Source organism: Triturus cristatus, chromosome 8, assembly GCF_964204655.1.
Source record: "Triturus cristatus chromosome 8, aTriCri1.1, whole genome shotgun sequence".
Classification (NCBI taxonomy): Eukaryota; Metazoa; Chordata; class Amphibia; order Caudata; family Salamandridae; genus Triturus; species Triturus cristatus.
Window position 1 is genome coordinate 183,663,414 of NC_140591.1, and position 18,639 is coordinate 183,682,052.

An 18,639-nucleotide genomic window follows, 5' to 3' on the forward strand; every position below is an offset into this window, starting at 1 on the left:
TCAGGGCCTGAATATCCCGGACCCGCTGTTCCGGTGGATAGACCCGGAACTGCGCCGAATCGAGAATCGCTCCGATGAAGAGGAGCTTCTGAGAGGGACTCAGGTGTGACTTCGGCACGTTGATGGAAAACCCCAGCAAATGCAGGAGATCCGCCGTAGTCTGGAGGTGGGAGACGACTGCCTGGGGCGAGCCCGCCTTCAACAACCAGTCATCGAGATAGGGGAAGACTGGAACCCCTGATCGGCGCAGATGAGCTGCGACCACCGCCATCACTTTCGTGAACACCTGAGGGGCACTGGTGAGGCCGAAGGGGAGCACGGTGAACTGAAAATGCTCCTGGCCCACCGTAAACCGCAGGTAACGCCGGTGGGCCGGCAGTACGGGGATGCGGAAATAAGCGTCCTGCAAGTCCAACGCTACCATCCAGGGTCTAGGGCAACCAGAACCTGCGCAAAGGTGAGCATCTTGAACTTCTCCTTGCGGAGGAAGGCGTTGACGCTCCTGAGGTCCAAGATAGGGCGTAGGCCCCCTTTGCCCTTCTTGGGAACCAGAAAGTAGTGGGAATAACAACCACGACCTACTTCTGGAAAAGGAACGCGCTCGATGGCCCCCTTGGCCAAGAGGGCCGTAACTTCCTCCTGTAGAAGATTCAAGTGATCCCCGACAGCGGTGGTACTGCGGTGGCATGGCTGGAGGGGTCGCCTCGAAGGGGAGGGAGTAGCCCCTTCGGACGATTTGCAGCACCCACCTGTCCGATGTGATGGAACGCCAGTGGAGCAGGTGATGGCGAACTCTGCCTTCCACTGGCGTGGAATGGGCCTGAAAACACGGACTAGGAGGGCTTTGAGGCGGATGCTGACGGGATAGATGTGGGCGGACCGGCACGTTGTCCTCCTGTACCGAATCGGCGGAATCCACGTCCACGACCGCGTGGAGGTTGGTTCTGCTGACTCTGGCTAGGCGGACGTAAGGGGGCGCCCCTTCCTTGGCCACGAAAGGGACGAAAAGCGGATGTTTTGCGGGCGCGGGGCCAAGATGCCCAAGGACTTGGCCGTAGCCCGGGAGTCCTTAAAGTGCTCCAGCGCACTATCCGCCTTGTCGCCAAAAAGGCGACTGTCATCGAAGGGCATGTCCATGAGGGTGCTCTGGACATTCCCAGGAAAACTCGTGGACCGCAGCCAGGCGTGGCGGCGGAGCGCCACTGTGGTCGACATCACCCTACCCAGCGAGTCCGTAGCGTCCAGTCCACATCGGATAGCGTGCCTCGCTGCATCCCGCCCCTCAGCAAGAGCCTGGGCGAGCCGTGTCCGGGCCTCCTCCGGACACTGGGGCAGCACGTCCTCCACCGTATCCCACAGGGAATGGGGGTAACGGTCCAAGAGACAAGCGGTGTTAATAGACCGCAGTCCCAAACTAAGGGAGGAGATCAGCTTCTTACCAAACTGTTCAAGTCTCTTGGATTCCCGATCCGGGGGAGCGGACGGGAAGGAGGTCTGGGAAGTAGAGGCCTGGCTAACCAGGCTCTCGGGCGTGGGGTGCATGGACAGAAAACTGGGGTCGCCCGGTGCAGGGCGGTGGCGCCGGGCCACGTTCCGGTCCACAGGAGGTACTGTGGAGGGCTTGGACTAGGTGCCCTTCAGAACGTCCAGTAGTGCTTCATTAAACTGCAGCAGAGGCTCCGAAGAGCTTGCTGACGGTTGGCGCACTTCGGTGAGGAGGTTAGTCCTCACAGCCACAGCAGGGAGCTCTAGCCCAAGGGCTTCGGCCACCTTACGCAGCACCACAGAAAATGCAGCACCTTCTTCCGAAGCCACGGTCGGAGGAGAGATGAAGCCAGTGTCAGGGGAGGTGTCAAGACCACTGGCATCCCCCAGCTCATCTGCCCAGTCCTGTGATAACTGGACCTTCCGGGCCAGAGAGTCCTCAGACCCCTCTCAGTCGTCACCGTCATCCGATTCCTGGTAGACAGGTGGAATGATCGGAGCCGGGCGGAAGATGAAATTGCCACCCATCGGCGTCGGGCGCGGCGCCGTACCGACGCCCGGACCGGGACTGAACCGGGAAACTGCATCGTCCGAAGACGGTGCCGGAGGTGGTACCGGAGTCGGCGCCGGCAGAGGGGTCGTGAGGTTGACCGGCGCCGACTGGGATCCAGCGTCGGGACCGGCGATGGCGTCGGAGCTGCTGGCTCGCTATGCCTCCCAGTCGAGCCCGCGGGGCCCTAAGGCGTGCCGGCAGGTGCCGAAGGCGGAGCCAGGCCTCTCATGGTCGAGAGGAAGGCACTGATCTCCGCCAGAGTCGCGTCAGTCCCAGAGACCGGCGGGTATGGGGACGGACGCGAGCCGCGTGGGTGGTACCACCCAAACCCTCAGCCAAGTCGCGCGACCAGCGAGGGGAGCCAGAAGAGCGATGTCGCCTCTTGGACTTCTTACTATGCTTCGACTTACCCGAAGACTTGGACGAGTGGTGGTGACGGCTCCGCGACCTGTCCCTCGACCTCCTCCTCGACCGGGACCGTGAACAGCGCGGAGCCGACTGCCGGAACTCCAGTAGCTTGCGGGACCGCTTCCGCCTAGCCTTCGAAGTCAAGGCCCGGCAGTCGAGGCACGACTCGGAATCGTGGTCGGCCCCAAGGCAGTAGAGGCACCGGCGGTGGTGGTCCGTAACCGACATCAGTCGGTTACAGGAGTTACAAGGTTTAAAACCAGGCAGCCTACCGGCGCCAGAGTCGAGTCGACAGAATAGACCAAAAGAGTCAAAAAGTCAACGTCAAAAAATGACTAAAAGGGTATGCTCTTCCCGGATCGGCGCTGTCTGGCGCGGAAAAAAGAAGAACTGACGTCAGCGCGCGAGGGCGGCGTCTAAGTACTCCGACGACGTCATCCCGGCTCACAACGCCGACGACGGACGCGGAGCCGCAGACGACGCCTAGCGACGCACAAGTGTATTGCTGACGAAAAATCTTTCCGGATCCAGCCTGACGCCTGGGGATATTCTAAGGTGAGGAATCTAACTAACGTGTTTCTTTCAGATGTCGCGTGCAAGGGGTATTGCTCAGAAAAAGTTTCCGGATCCAACCTGACGCCTGGGAAATTCAAAGGTGAGGAATCTGCAGCTAGAAGTCTCTAACAGATAACATCAATACAAAGCATACAACATAGTGGTGACACAAGGTATTCAAATAAATCACTTTCTAAAAAACAAACTTTACAAGAGCTCATTGTATTAACAACAGTTCTTTTAACATGGTAATCGACATACCTATATCATTAATCTCTGTAAGCCAGGAGCGTAGTTTGGTTTCCACTTCATGAAGCTGACTCAATATATGAAGAAAGATTCTTGTCTTAACCTTATCACTTTTCTTGATCACATGATTAATAAGCATAGCCATAACTTCATATTGAGAAGAGTTGGTGGTGCTTGTGGAATACAGCATGTGCTCTTCCTGGTTTATTACAAGCCATGTGAATAACTTACTAACAAGCAATGAGGTGTTGTGTACACCCGTTTTAATGAGCTCACAATTTTCCTTAACAAGCTCCAGCATAGGGTCAGTACCACATATCTTCATTGATGTGTCTGCTGGAAGAAATGACACTGTTAAGAAACAAAGAGTAGAAAACATTCATCAAGCTGGAGTAAAGTCTATGACATATTGGTCATGCCTGTTAAAGGCATTTCAAATGTGTCTCAACTGCACATAGCCAACTCAGCATGACTTTTTGAGTTGCCAAAATAGCCTATCCATAATAAAATAAAACATTTTTAACAAGAATAAAAAGTATTGGCTGGGTGGGTCAATGACCAAGCTTGCCTACAAGTAAATCATTTAAATTATTATTGAGGATCAAAACACTGCTGTCTAAAGGAGATTTTCACTAATGAAACATGACGCAAAAATCAATTACATCTTCCACTATAAAAAGAAAGAAAAACATTTATACCCCAAAAAAACAATATGCTAAGGGATACTAAGTAAGTTAAAAGTGTCTGGGGTGATATGTGGTAAACAAGGAATTTGGGCATAACCACTAACCTGTAACATAAAAGTTATTTTATCTGGAACTATTAGGATAAAAAGGCAAGTTCAGTAAAGCCCACAAACAGTTGATCATCCAATTGATGGTCCATGGTCTGATTAATATAAAAGCTTAGGCTCAACATGGTGGAGCCACTCCTTTTCTTTGGAAGGATGAAGCGAAGAGTAAAAAGACAAAGTGATGGATTGCCCCATGTGGAAGGGTGTGACAATCTTTGGGAGGATTGCAGCCTTTGTACAGAGTAGCAGTTTGTCTGGTGTATAGCTGCTGAACGGACAAAGCCTGGAATTGACTTACTCATCAAGCGGAGGTGAGCACAAGGAGGACCACTGTTTTCATACTGAACAGAATTAATAAGCAACTGTACATCAATTCAAAGAGAGCACAAATTAGAAAAACAAGTTACTTACCTTCGCTAACGATATATCTGTAAGAGACATATATTAGTTATGGATTCCTTACCTTAGAATTACCCCCCGGGGGCCTGACTGGATCTGGAGAATTTTTCTTCAGCAGTACCCCTGCGCGTCGATACGTGGCGTTGGTCGACTCCCCGTTCATCGTTGGCATCGTGATCAACGGCATGACGTTGCAGTATCTACTTAGACGCCGCCCCTGTGCACGGACGTCAGTTCTTAACAAGACATTCCACACCAGAAGTGCAGATCCATGCAAGACACTGACCACTGGTGCACAAACCTAGGGTACTGAAATTAAGTCTCTTACCCTAGAAATCAGTTTGCAGAACGGGGAGGATGGGTGGGGCGGTAAGGAATCCATAACTAATATATGTCTCTTACAGATATATCGTTACCGACGGTGAGTAACTTGTTCATCTGAAAGATTATTAGTTATGGACTCCTTACCTTAGAATAGATACCCCAGCAACACCAACCCCGGAGGTGGGTCTGCGAACAAAGAAGCCATCTCTCCGGCCTTGGCTGTCCAGGCAGTAATGGTTGGTGAACGTGTGCAATGAAGCCCACGTGGCTGCCTGGCAGATGTCATGAAGGGGGACTTCACGTCCCAAAGCAGTGGTGGCTGCCGATGCCCTGGTAGAATGGGTGTGCAACCCTTATGGACTTTCCTTTTTCGCTAAGGAATAACAAATTTTGATGCAAAGAACAACCCATTAAGAGATGGTCCGCTTTTGCACGGCCCAACCTTTCTTGGAGCCCACATAGCCAACAAAGAGCTGATTATCCACCCGGAATTGTTTTGTGAGATCCAGATAGAATGAAAGCGTAGGTTTTGGATCCAGACGGTGGAGCCTCTCCTCCTCTTTAGAAGGATGCGGGACGGGAAGAAGGTGGGCAAAGTGATGGTCTGTCCTATATGGAAAGAGGTAACCACTTTGGGAAAAACAGAAGGCCTAGTGCGAAGGACAACCTTGTCTGGTTGAACAGCCAGGAAAGGAGGTTTTGAAGAAAGAGCCTGAAGCTCACTCACCCTGCAAGCAGAGGTGATGGCAACCAAACAGGCAGTCCTTCGTGTCAAAAGTCCGAGAGGACAGTTATTTAGCGACTCGAAAGGAGTGCACACAAGGTAAGTCAGAACAAGATTCAAGTCCCACTGGGGAATTACAAAAGGAATAGGAGGAAACAGGTGATTAATGCGATAAGGAAACAATTTACAATAGGGGACTTGAAAAGAGAAGGTTGATCTGCAAGGCGAAGAAAGGCCGAAATGGCCGAAAGATAGCCCTTGAGAGTGCCAAGAGCAGAGCCCTGCTGGGCCAAGGAAAGAATGATGAAGGGAACCTCTGAAAGAGGGGCAGAAACGGGATCCACAGCCTTTGCTGTGCACTATGCCACAAATTTGATCCATCTACAGGCGTATACTGTTTTGGTGGAGGGACGACTGTCTGTCAAGATAACGTTACAGACTTCGGGAGGAAGGTCGAAAGCTGTCAACTGTCCCCACTCAATCTCCACGCAAGGAGGTGGAGGCTGAACAGGTTGGGGTGAAGGACCGTCCCCTGCTGCTGTGACAGAAGATCCTCCCGAAGGGGCAGTCTGATCGGAGGATCGATGGCCATGCACAAGAGCTTGGGATACCAGACTCTTTGTGCCCAATCCGGAGCAACAAGAATGACTTGGGCTCGGTCACGCTTGATCTTCTTCAGCACTCTGGGCAGAAGTGGTATAGGCGGAAAGGCGTACAGAAGACCGCAACTCTACTCGCGAAGAAAAGAGTCACCTAGCGAGTGCCGCCTTGAAAATTCCAACGTGCAGAACTGCTGACATTGTGCGTTCTCTTTGGAGGCGAACAGATCTAACCAATGCTCTCCCCCCTGCTGAAAGAGACCTTGCGCCACCTTTGAGTGAAGACGCCATTCGTGATCCATCAAGCACCGGCGGCTGAGTTCGTACGTCCTGGCGTTCAGAGAACCTGCCAGGTGTTGAACTACCAGGGAAATGCCCTGATGTTCCAGCCACATCCAAAGGCTTTGACAGAAGGAAGGAATGTCTTTAGTGCAAGACGAATCGCTCGGAGCTCCACAAGGTTGATGTGGAGCCCAGCTCTGCAGGAGACCAGAGGCCTCTGGCCTCCCCCATGTGGCCACCCCACCTCAGAAGTGATGCATCCGTCACAACTTTGAACTCTGGTTAGGGAAGGGAGAGGGACCTGCTGTTGACCCAATCCTGGTTCGTTAGCCACCACTACAATTGGTGTGCAGTGCCCTCCGAGATCTGGATGCAAGCGGAAAGATTCCCCTGATGCTGTGTCCACTGGAACTTCAGGTCCCACTGCAGAGCTCGCATATGCCACCTGGCATAGTCCACCAGCAGGATGCAGGAGGCCATGAGGCCCAGCAGCCTCAGAGTCATTCTGACCAAAACCCGGGATAGAGGCTGAAAGATCGGAATCATAGACCGAATATCCCAGACTCGCTGCTCGGGAGGATAGACCCGAAACTCTGCTGTGTCCAGAACCGCCACAATGAAAAGGAGCTACTGAGAGGAAATCAGGTGTGACTTCGGCACATAGATAGTGAACCCCAGTGAATGCAGGAGGTCAACCGTAGTCTGGAGGTGGGAAACGACAGCATGGGGTGAGCTCAACTTCAACAGCCAGTCGTCGAGATAGGGGAAGACTGTAACCCCTGATCTGCGCAGATGAGCTGCGACCACCGCCATCACTTTCGTGAACACACGAAGGGCGCTGGTAAAGCCAAAGTGGAGCACGGTGAACTGAAAATGCTCGTGGCCTACCATGAACGCCGGTGGGCAGGCAGGAAGGGGATATGAAAATAGACGTTGATTTTCCAGGGTCGAGGGCAGACAGGACCTGAGCCAGTGTCAACATTTTGAACTTCTCCTTTCGGAGGAAGCGGTTGACGTCCCTGAGATCCAAGATACGACGCAGGCCTTTGTCCTTCTTGGGTACCAGGAAGTAGTGAGAATAACAACCACGACCTACTCCTGGCACAGAGACGCGCACGATGGCTCCCTTGGCCAAGGGAACCATAACTTCCTGACGGAGAAAGGCCAAGTGATCCTCTGACATGCGATGGAAAGCAGGTGGCATGGAGGGAGGGATAGGCATGGAGGGAGGGACAGTTTCGAAGAGGAGGGAGTAGCTCCTTCGGACTATCTGCAAAACCCACCTGTCCGACGTGATGCTGAGCCAGGGGGAGGTGATGGCGAACCATGCCGCCCACTGGCAACTGGTGGGCCTAAAAAGTCAAACCAGGAGGGCTTGTAGGCTGCTGCAGAGGGGGCTCTGGTGGACTGGCCTGCCCGCTGGGCCCCAGACACACGACACTGGGTCCCACATCCCTGACCGCACAGATGCTGGACAGATTGCGCAGGTCTGTGGCTCTGGGCGGAACGTGGTGGGCACCCCTTATGGAGTTTTGAAATCTAAAAATATTCCTTAAAAATCGCACAAATAACCAAAACCTGTTTACTCACCTGGTTGCAGGAAATGTCCCAGTGCTGGTATCCAGCACTGAGTTAGAAACGTAACGTGAAAAGTAACTTACCTGCAATTTACTTTAAAAGCCTATTCATTTCAACGTACTGCTCCAAAAAGTTTCTAAGTGTGGGTTTTGAAATCTGAAAGGAATATGCTACTTACCAGTATGCATCTGTTCTTGGCATGTAGAGCTGCAGATCTACACACTGTGCATAGATCGCCATCTGGTGTTGGGCCCAGATGTTTGCACTTGTTTTTGTTTTGGAAAGTCTTTGGAAGTCACGAGGTATGTGACTCCTCCTTTGGATTATAGTGCGCATGGGCATCGGCTCCATCCTCAGATTGTTTTTCGCCAGCAGGGAAATGATGGAGCTTAGTAAGACACAGGAAAGATGCCCATGTGTGGTGTATCTAAGTAAGATAATACTGGAACAGATAAAGGTAGCCGGGGAGGCGGGTGGGCGTGTGTAGATTTGCAGCACTACATGCCAAGAACAGATGCATACTGGTAAGTACCATATTCCGTTCGAGGGGGTTGCCTTTGTGTGGTAGTGAGAAAGACACAAATAGTTGTTTGGTCTTACGAAAAGGTGTTGTTCTCTCTATGTAGTATAGTAGTGCTCTTTTGAAATCTAAGGTGTGAAGAGCTCTTTCTGCGACTGTTTGTGGCTGCGAGAAGAATTTTGATTCCCTCCATAAAGGCCTTTATGGCAGGTACTCTGAAAAGTGAGAGATGCTGTCTATTTTGTAGGTATGCTGCTATGGCAGCAAGATGCAATCTGATAGACGTACAGGCTAGGTTGCATCTTTGGAGGTATAGTAAGTAGCCTATGATGTGTTGGATAGACACATCTAGAAGATTAGTGTTGTTGTTATGGCAGTATATCACAAATCTTTTCCACTTGGCTGCATAGCATGCTCTAGTGGTAGGCCGTCTAGCTTCTCTGATGACGTTCATACAGTCAGGAGGAAGGTTAAAGTAACCGAATTCTAGGACTTCAGGAGCCAGATCGCTAGGTTGAGCTGAGCTGTGTCCGGGTGTTGGATCTCTCCATGGTTCTGGGTTAAGAGACGTGGAGAGAGGTGTAGTTTTTGGTGCAGAACTACTGAGAGTTCCAGCAGTTTGGTGTACCATGGCTGTCTGGCCCAAGTTGGAGCAACTAGGATGAGCATTAAGGAGTGTTACTGTAGTATGTGCACCACTAGCGGAATGAGTGGGAGAGGCGGAAAAGCGTACGCAAGTCTGCCTGACCAGTTCATCCATATTGCATTGCCTTTGGACAATGAGTGAGGATACCTGGCGGCGAAGCTTGGGCATTTGGCGTTTTCTTGGGTGGCGAAGAGGTCTATCTGTGGTTGCCCCCCACATGTGAAAAAACGGTTGAAATACTTGTGGATGAAGTTCGCACTCGTGAATTTGATGTCTTTGACGGCTCAAGAGATTGGCTATTGTGTTTTGGACTCCTGGGACATGTTGGGCTAGGAGAAAAATGTTCTGAGGTATAGCCCACCTTCATATGCTCTGTGTGAGCTGAGAGAGCTGCAGAGAGTGTGTCCCGCCTTGTTTTTGGATATAATACATGGCTGTCATGTTGTCGGTGCGGACTTAGACAGTCTTGAATGATATTTGTTTCTGAAATGTTTTTAAGGCAAGGAAAATGGCTAGTAACTCCAGGTGGTTGATGTGGAGTAACTTTTGTTGAGGTGTCCACCTGCCCTGCATGGTGTGATGTAGTAGGTGAGCTCCCCAGCCGGAGAGAGATGCGTCCGCTTTGATGACTATTTGAGGAACTGGCTCGAGGAACGGTCACCCTTTGGAAAGGTTCTTGGTGTTCTACCACTGCAGAGAGCGATGGGTATGACTGTCCACCAACACCAGATCGGTTATCTGACCTTGAGCTTGGTTCCATTGGCGTGCTAAGCACTCTTGGAGAGGATGCATCTGGAGTCTTGCATGAGACACTATGAATATGCAAGTGGCCATAAACCCTATGAGTTGCATGAACACTCGAGCTGGAACAGAGTGTTGCGGGTGGAATCTGAGAAGAGCTTGCATGCTCGCTATCCGGGCGGGACTGGGGTAGGCGAGCGCTCTTGAGGTGTGCATTGTGGCACCAAGGTATTGTTGCGTGTGGGACGGTTGCAGCTGGGACTTGGCGTGATTTATTGTGAACCCCAAGTCGTGAAGTTGTTGGATGGTGGCGTGAGTGTGTTGTACACACTGATTGTATGAGCTGACGTTTATAAGCCAGTCGTCTAGATATGGGAAGACATGTATGTGTTGTCTTCTTAGGTATGCTGCCACCACTGCTAGGCACTTGGTAAACACTCTTGGTGCTGTGGTGACTCCAAATGGGAGTACTTTGAATTGATAGTGCTGACCGTCCACTACGAATCTGAGGTATTTTCTGTGAGCCCTGTGAATGGGAATGTGGAAACAGGCGTCCTTGAGGTCTAGAGTAGCAAGGAAGTCGCCCTGGGAGAGCAGAGGGAGGACCTGCTGAAGTGTGACCATGTGGAAGTGGTCTGAATGTATCTATAGGTTTAGGGGTCTGAGGTCTAAAATAGGCCTTAGAGATCCCTTGTTTTGTTGGTGCAGGGGAACTGGTTCTATTGCACTTTTTTGTAGGAGGGAGATTACCTCCTGCTTTAACAGTAACAAATGTTATTGTGACATTGGACGGTGTTTGGGTGGTATGGTTGGGGGGGGTAGATGTTAGTTCGAGACAGTAGCCTGATTGAATGATTCGGTGGACCCACCTGTCTGAAGTGATGTTTATCCAGGCAGGGAGAAGTTGGTGGAGTCTTCCCCCGACTGGAGTGGAATGGTTGGGGGGAAGTGGAGGGAAGTCATGAGGTAGGTGTGGAGGCAGAACGGGAATTTTTGTTTTTGCCTCTGCCTTTGCTGTTATTCCCCCTGTAACCACCACTTTGGTAACCTCTAGTAAAGGTGGATTGTGTGGGAGCTTTGTGAGAGGTGGAGGGGCTATCAGAGGAGTAGTCTCGATGTGTGCTTCTGAAGCATGAGCGACGAAAGGACCATCTGGGAGCTTGCGATTGCAAGGCTCCCATAGATTTAGCGGTGTCTGTATCCTTCTTCGTTTTCTCAAGGAAAACGTCTACATTGGGGCCAAATAAGTGTTGCTCATCAAAAGGCTGATTGAGTATAGAACGCTGTACTTTGGGTTCAAAACCGGATATACGTAACCAGGCATGCCTGCGCAAAAGGACACTGGTGTTTATTGCCCTTGAGGCGGTATCTGCTACATCTAGGGCACACCGGATGGAGGTGTTAGTGATGGTCTTACCCTCCTGGATGAGTTCACTGGCCCTGGTTTTATATTTGTCAGGGAGGTGCTGCATTATAGACTCAAGCTCGTCATAAGGTGCCCTGTCATACCTGGCTAGGAGCGCTTGTGCATTAGCAATGCGCCAAATATTTGCTGCCTGTGACGCTGTGCGTTTGCCAGAGGCGTCTGGGAGTTTTGATTCCTTGTCTGGTTGTGGTGTGTCACCTGACGTTTGGGAATTTGCTCTCTTCCTGGCATTAGAGACTACTAGGGAGTCTAGTGGTGCGGGGCCCTTAATGTATACTGGGTCAGTAGGGGCAGCTTTATATTTCTTTTCTATTCTTGGGTTGATGACCCGAGCCCTGACAGGGTCTTTAAAGATTTCTGGTGCATGCTTAATGACCCCTTTAAGCATGGGCAGTGTTGAGGTGGACCTTTGTGTGGTATCAAAGGTGTCCATAAGAAAATCCTCCTCTACTGGGTCTGTATGCAGGGCCACCCCGTGGTATGGGGCAGCTCTGTGAAGGAGCTGGTTGAATCCAATATTTTCCTCTGGGGGGGGGGCAGGAGGGTTAAATATCATCCTGTGGGGTGTAAGGGACATCTGGGACACTGTAATCATCCCAGGGGTCAGGAGAGCCAGTAGGGTAGGGTCCCCGAGGGGTTGATCGTCCGCACCTCCCCCTGCATCATCTGAGGTGTTATCATCATCATCATCTATTGGGGTAGGTGATGATGTGGGAGAGTGGTGTGGTGGGAGAGGAGGAGGAATCCTTAATGGAGAGGTAGCAAAGTCTCTCTTCTTTGGTGGCGGTGCGGGCGCAGGCATTTCTAGTGGTCTTTTCTTGATGCTGAGCATTAAATGACCAGTCTTAGGATCCATCATTAAAATCTTTTGGGTAGGATCTGGACTAAACAGTTCATCTGTGGGAGACAGATCCTTCGGAGTCGAGGGCTTCGGTGCCGTAACTTTTTTGGGGGTCGACTCGGTAGCGGTTCTAGGCTTGGAACCGTGTAGTTTTGAAGTGTCTTTATCCATTGGAACCGGTTGCTGTTTTTTCGGTTCCGAGGTCTTTGGCTTGGAAGAATCGGGGCCTTTCAGTGGGCGTTTGTTAGTCAGCTCCGAGGGTGTTGTCGGTGCCGAGGAACTGGTGCTAGCCTTCGACACAGAGTGCTTCGTTGTGGGAGCAGCGGTCGGTGTGGATGAGGTCGAGGACGCCTTTTTCTTCGGTGCCAGAGTTTGCTTTTCCGTACCGAGGGTAGGCTGACTCGAGCCTGAATCGCCTAAAGGCTTAATAGGCTTCTTTACAGGGTCCGAAAGTGGGGGATGGGAAGCAGTGTCTCGGCGTGCACCTGGGCCCAAAGTTGGAGGTGGTACCGAAGCCTTTTTTGACTGTGTCGAGGGGGAGGGGGGGTGTGGGTCGGGGTCGATGTCTGTACTCACGGCCCTTTGAGCTGGAGTGATGACTTCGACATCGGAATCATCTGCTTCGGAGGCGCTGATGGTGGGCTTCTTCGCGTGTGGTTGGAAAACGCGATCAAAACAATACCGTCGAGAAAGGAAGGATTGCGGTCGAAAGAGTAAACCATTAAGGGTTACGAACTGGAACGCGAGAACACATCCGAGCCCGATGGCGGAAAAAACAATCTGAGGATGGAGCCGATGCCCATGCTCACTATGATTCAAAGGAGGAGTCCCATACCTCGTGACTTCCAAAGACTTTCCAAGACAAAAACAAGTGCAAACATCCGGGCCCAACATCAGATGGCCATCTATGCACTGTAGAACCAAGAAAAGCCCACCTCAAGGAGGAGTGGAGGCTTGGCGGTGCAGGAATCACCAGAGTCTACTTTTACCCTCCTTATATAATAAAGTGGACCTAGAAACCTTCGTCTGCAGAGAGAACCACCTTTATTACAATAGCCCGGGCTATGGAACAGAGTGCCAAGCTAGTCAGAGACAAAACCCAGGAGGCTGTTGCTTTACTCCACTGCGAACAAGCCTTATATACATTTTTACTCCACTCTTTTGGCAGTCAGTCCATTGTTCAATCAGGGCGGTGTTTGCAGTTGATAACCTGATCAAGGCTATGTTTGTAGTTGATGACCTGATCAAGGCGGTGTTTGAAGTTGATGACCTGATCAAGGCTCGGCATTCAGATCATTGTTCAATCAGCTTGATCAAGGCTCGGTCAGTCAGACCATTGTCCAGATAACCTGATCAAGGTGTCAAGGATATTTACCAAGAAGGAAGCAGAAGATGAAAACAAGCTTATTTACACAGGGCGTAGGTGTCTCATGGCTTTCTGATGATGAATTGGCTAACTGCAAAGAACAGGGGGACTTGGCAAGGAATGGAGGAATGTAAGGAAATTAATAGAACCTAGTAAAAACTCATTTTCTTCAGCACAGTGTGTAATCTGCAGCTCATATGCCTCGAACATATTCTTTAAAAATCATGCGAATAACCAAAACGTAATTACTTACCTGTTTCTAGGAAATGTCCCAGTGCTGAATCTAGGTATCCAGCACTGAGTTAGAAAAGTAACATATAAAAGTAACTTGCCTGCAATTTACTGAAAAAGCCTATTCATTTCTATGTACTGTATTTGCTAAGTGTTGCATACTACTGCTCCCCTGTAAATCAAACAAAGTACAATTTCTATTGCATTTGCAAACTGTCCTATATCCAGTAACTTATTACCGAAAAGTAGTTCATGCTTACCTGTACCAGGCTTGCTTGGTTCTAAAAATAAACAAGAGTATATTTTTATACAAACACAATTGGCCTAGAGTTCAGTTCTTGAGTGTGTGAATTCATTTGCTGACTGAGTGGGTACATCAAATGCTCAACACTGTCCTCTGATACTGCCTTACTGCTCTACCAAGCTACCACTATTAGAGAGTAAGGTTCTATCTAACTTTAACCTCTGCCTACCTTTGGGGACTCTTGGACTCTATTCACACTGTACCTCACTTTGGAGCAGTATATATAGAGCCAGTTTCTTACATCGCATCTCTCTCAATAGTTGCGACAGAGTGACTCATCCTAGAAGCTGAAGATTTACCACACCCTTGGGTAACCTGCTAGCACTTCGAAGATTGCCTACAGTCTCCCTTGGAGTAGAGGAGATACTTCTCTGCTGTCGCAGGCACCACAAAGCACAGCCCAGTCCATTGCCATGCCGCTCCCCGCCCGACCAATGCCGCAGATGACGAAGGGGAGGTACATGTGCTCTGGAGGGTCAGATCTGTCTCCCCACCCAATGTGAAAAAAACAGGACCAACCGGAGCCGTGCAGCATCAATTCCCGGGATAACGGACGCCCTGCACCAAACACCTAGTTAGATTCTGCAGCTGTTTGTCTCTAATCACGAGGATCACTTTCGCGCACCCAGCCCAGCCGGCCTAACCATTCTGCACCTGAGCCATCCAGCCTGGATGCCAAAGAACCGGCTGTGCCCCCTTGCTTGAAGGACCTTTGTGACCCAAACCCACATTTGGGAGCTCTCTAACATGTTCCCAAGTCCTCATGTGCAGCCTGTTTTCAGGTGGCCCCCTTCTCTGTAGTGCACACAGCTACCAAGCTCACCGGCACCCAGCTAAACCCAGGAAGTTTCAGAAGAACTGCTGGTAGTGCTTTGGATCTTAGCCCACTGTAATCCGAAACCAGAAGCTGAATCCCTGAAACTGACTGTACTTACCGTTATGCATACATGTCTTTTCTTTCCAAAGGATTGCATTGTGCATAAGGTCTCACGACTTTGAAAAGTTTACTTACCTGTACAAATTGCTAACAAAAACAGTATTTACTTTTGAAAGATGTTCTTGGTTTCACAAAATATAAAAGGAAGTGTCATTTTTTTACTTCGGTCTCCGATTTTTTCTTTGAGTGCGTATCTCATTTATTGCCTCTGCGAGTACAACAAATGCTTAAAACTACCCTCTAATAAGCCCAACTGCTCACCCACACTACCACATAAGAGCATTAGTATTATCTACTTTAGCCTCCGTAAACCAATTGGGGATCCACTAGACTCTCTACACAGTGTACTTCTTTTTATTGCACTATATAGAGAGGCAGCTTCCTACACACGTTTACAGAATTTTATGGGTAAAAAGGGCATAATCACGTACCTTTAAGCAATTCTTCCTTTGAAGAGTTCTCTTCATTTGTCATGGATTCTTTTCTATTTTCAATTGAACATATTTCTACCTTTTCGTGCATCTTTCGTCTTAATTTTCGCTCTTGTTTTACTTTTATTTTCTTAGGGCTGCAGTAGAAAGTAAACAGGAAACGGTTTAGGAATGTCTTAAATGCATTTTTCAGTAAGACACGCACCAATTGCTTAATGAACAAGTTACTTACCTTCGGTAACGATATATCTGTAGGAAACATTAGTTAGACTCCTCACCTTAGAATATCCCCAGGCGTCCGGCTGAATCCAGAAAGATTTTTCGTCAGCAATACCCTTGCGCGTCGCTAGGCGTCGTCTGCGGCTTCGCGTCCGTTGTAATCGCCGGGATGACGTCGGAGTACTTGGACGCCGCCCTCGCGCGCTGACGTCAGTTCTTGTACATAGCTTTCCGCGCCAGGAACGCAAAGCCATGCAAGAGACCGACACTGGTGCCAAAAATCTAGGGCCCTGAAAGGGATGACCTCAACCCTAGATATCGGTTCACAGAATGGGGAGGATGGGTGGGGCGGTGAGGAATCTAACTAAGTAATGTTTCTTACAGATAGATCGTTACCGAAGGTAAGTAACTTGTTCATCTGAAAGAAACACGTTCGTTAGATTCCTCACCTTAGAATAGATACCCCAGCAATACCAACCCCGGTGGTGAGTCTACGAACCAAGATCACACCAGAAAGTCCTGGAGAACAGAACGGCCAAAGAAGCCGTCTCTCTGGACTTGGCTGTCCAGAAAATAGTGTTTGGCAAACGTGTGCAGCGAGGCCCACGTTGCTGCCTGACAAATGTCCTGCAAGGGAACTTCCCGGCCCAGGGCAGTGGTCGCAGCTGTGGCCCGAGTGGAATGGGCCCTCAGCCCTACAGGAGGTTCCTTTTTAGCCAAGGAATAACAGGCCTTGATACACAAAACGACCCACCGAGAGATGGTTCGCTTGTGCACCGCCCGCCCCTTCTTAGCGCCCACGTAGCCAACAAAGAGTTGGTCGTCCACCCGGAACTGTTTGGTGCGGTCCAGATAGAAGGACAGCGCCCGTTTTGGGTCCAGACGGTGGCGCCTCTCTTCCTCTTTCAAGGGATGCGGAGGCGGAAAGAAGGTGGGCAGTGTAACAGACTGGCCGATGTGAAAGGCAGTTACCACCTTAGGGAGAAAGGAAGGACGAGTCCTGAGAACAACTTTGTCCGGATGGACAGAAAGGAAAGGAGGCTTAGAAGAGAGAGCCTGGAGCTCAATCACCCTTCTAGCGGGGGTGATGGCAACCAGGAAAGCAGTCTTAAGAGTCAGAAGACGAAGGGGACAATTATGAAGTTGCTCAAAGAGAGCGCACATCAGATAGGACAATACTAGATCAAATCCCACTGAGGCATTGCGAAACGGACAGGAGGGAACATGTGAGTAATGCCCTTAAAGAAGCGAGAAACAACAGGGGATTTAAAAAGAGAAGGCTGATCAGGGAGCCGTAAGAAAGCAGAACTAGCCGAAAGGTATCCCTTGAGGGTGGCCAGAGCAGAGCCCTGCTGGGCCAGGGAAAGAAGGAAGAGGAGAACCTCAGAAAGAGGGGCGGAAAGGGGATCCACAGCCTTTGCTGTGCACCATGCCACAAATTTGTTCCACCTGCAGGCATATACCGATTATGTGGAGGGACGCCTGGCTGCCAGAATAACATTACAGACTTCAGGAGGCAAGTCAAATGGCATCAACTGCCGCCGCTCAATCTCCACGCATGGAGGTGGAGGCTGGACAGGTTCGGGTGGAGGACCGTCCCCTGCTGCTGCGACAGAAGGTCCTCCTGAAGAGGCAGTCGAATGAGAGGATCGATCGATAGAATGAATAGCTCGGGAAACCAGTATCTTCGTGCCCAATCCGGAGCCACAAGGATGACTTGGACCCGGTCGCGCCTGATCTTCTTCAGCACTCTGGGCAGAAGTGGTATAGGCAGAAAGGCGTACAACTGACCGCAACTCCACTTGCGACGAAAAGCGTCTCCGAGCGAGTGCCGCCTTGGCAATTGCAACGCGCAGAACTGATGACATTGCGCGTTCTCTTCGGTGGCGAATAGATCTAACCAAAGCTCTCCCCACTGCCGAAAGAGGCCTTGCGCCACGTCAGAGTTCAGTCGCCATTCGTTATCCATCATGCACCGGCGGCTGAGTTCGTCCGCCCTGGCGTTCAGAGTGCCCGCCAGGTGTTGAACCACCAGGGTGATGCCCTGATGTTCCAGCCATGTCCAGAGGCGCCTGACAAAGGGTCCATGACTCCACCCCGCCCTGTTTGTTGCAATACAACATGGCAGTGGTGTTGTCCGTGAACACCTGCACTACACTTACCCGAACAAAGGGAAGGAATGCCTTCAGTGCAAGCCGGATCGCCCGCAGCTCCAATTGGTTGATATGGAGCCGGGACTCCGCTGGAGACCAGAGGCCTCTGATCTCCGCCTCTCCCATGTGGCCCCCCATCCCAGGAGGGACGCATCCGTCACCACTACATGCTCCGGTTGGGGTAGGGAGAGGCATCTGCCACTGACCCAATCCGTGACCCGTGACCCGATCCGTGAGCCACCACCGCAACTGTCTTGCAGTGCCCTCCGAGATCAAGACATGGTCTGACAGGTTGCCCCGATGCTGGGCCCACTGAAACTTCAGATCTCACTGCAGAGCCCGCATCCGCCACCTGGCGTGATGTACCAGCAGGATGCAGGAGGCCATCAGACCCAGAAGCCGCAGCACCAACCTGACCGAAACCCGGGATAGAGGCCAAAAGATTGGAATCAGAGCCTGAATATCCCGTACCCGCTGTTCCAGAGGATAGAGCCGGAACTGCGCCGAGTCCAGAACCACTCCAATGAAGAGGAGCTTCTGGGAGGGAATCAGATGCGACTTCGGCACATTGATGGAGAACCCCATCAAATACAGGAGGTCGGCCGTAGTCTGGAGTTGGGAGACGACTGCCTGGGGTGAACCCGCCTTCAACAACCAGTTGTCGAGATAGGGGAAGACTGGAACCCCTAATCTGCGCAGGTGAGCTGCGACCACCGCCATCACTTTCGTGAACACCGAGGGGCACTGGTGAGGCCGAAGGGGAGCAGGGTAAACTGAAAGTGCTTGTGGCCTACCGTGAACCGCAGGTAACGCCGGTGGGCCGACAAGACGGGGATGTGGAAATAAGCGTCCTGCAAGTCCAACGCTACCATCCA

General features: G+C 50.9%; 1 protein-coding gene across 3 annotated transcripts in view; it reads right to left on the reverse strand.

The window, feature by feature from the left end:
• LOC146801785 (E3 ubiquitin-protein ligase TTC3-like) overlaps positions 1-18,639 on the reverse strand; it is a 1,762,960-nt gene that overhangs the window by 1,070,018 nt on the left and 674,303 nt on the right. The window contains exons 26-27 of one of the 3 annotated variants that reach the window (XM_085621278.1): positions 15,393-15,529; positions 3,263-3,583 (exon numbers count right to left, since the gene is read on the reverse strand). In XM_085621278.1, coding sequence (XP_085477404.1) covers positions 3,263-3,583; positions 15,393-15,529 — 458 coding nt within the window. Of the gene's footprint in view, positions 1-3,262; positions 3,602-15,392; positions 15,530-18,639 lie in introns of all 3 variants that reach the window. The other 2 variants (XM_085621277.1, XM_085621276.1) reach the window with 2 other exon arrangements.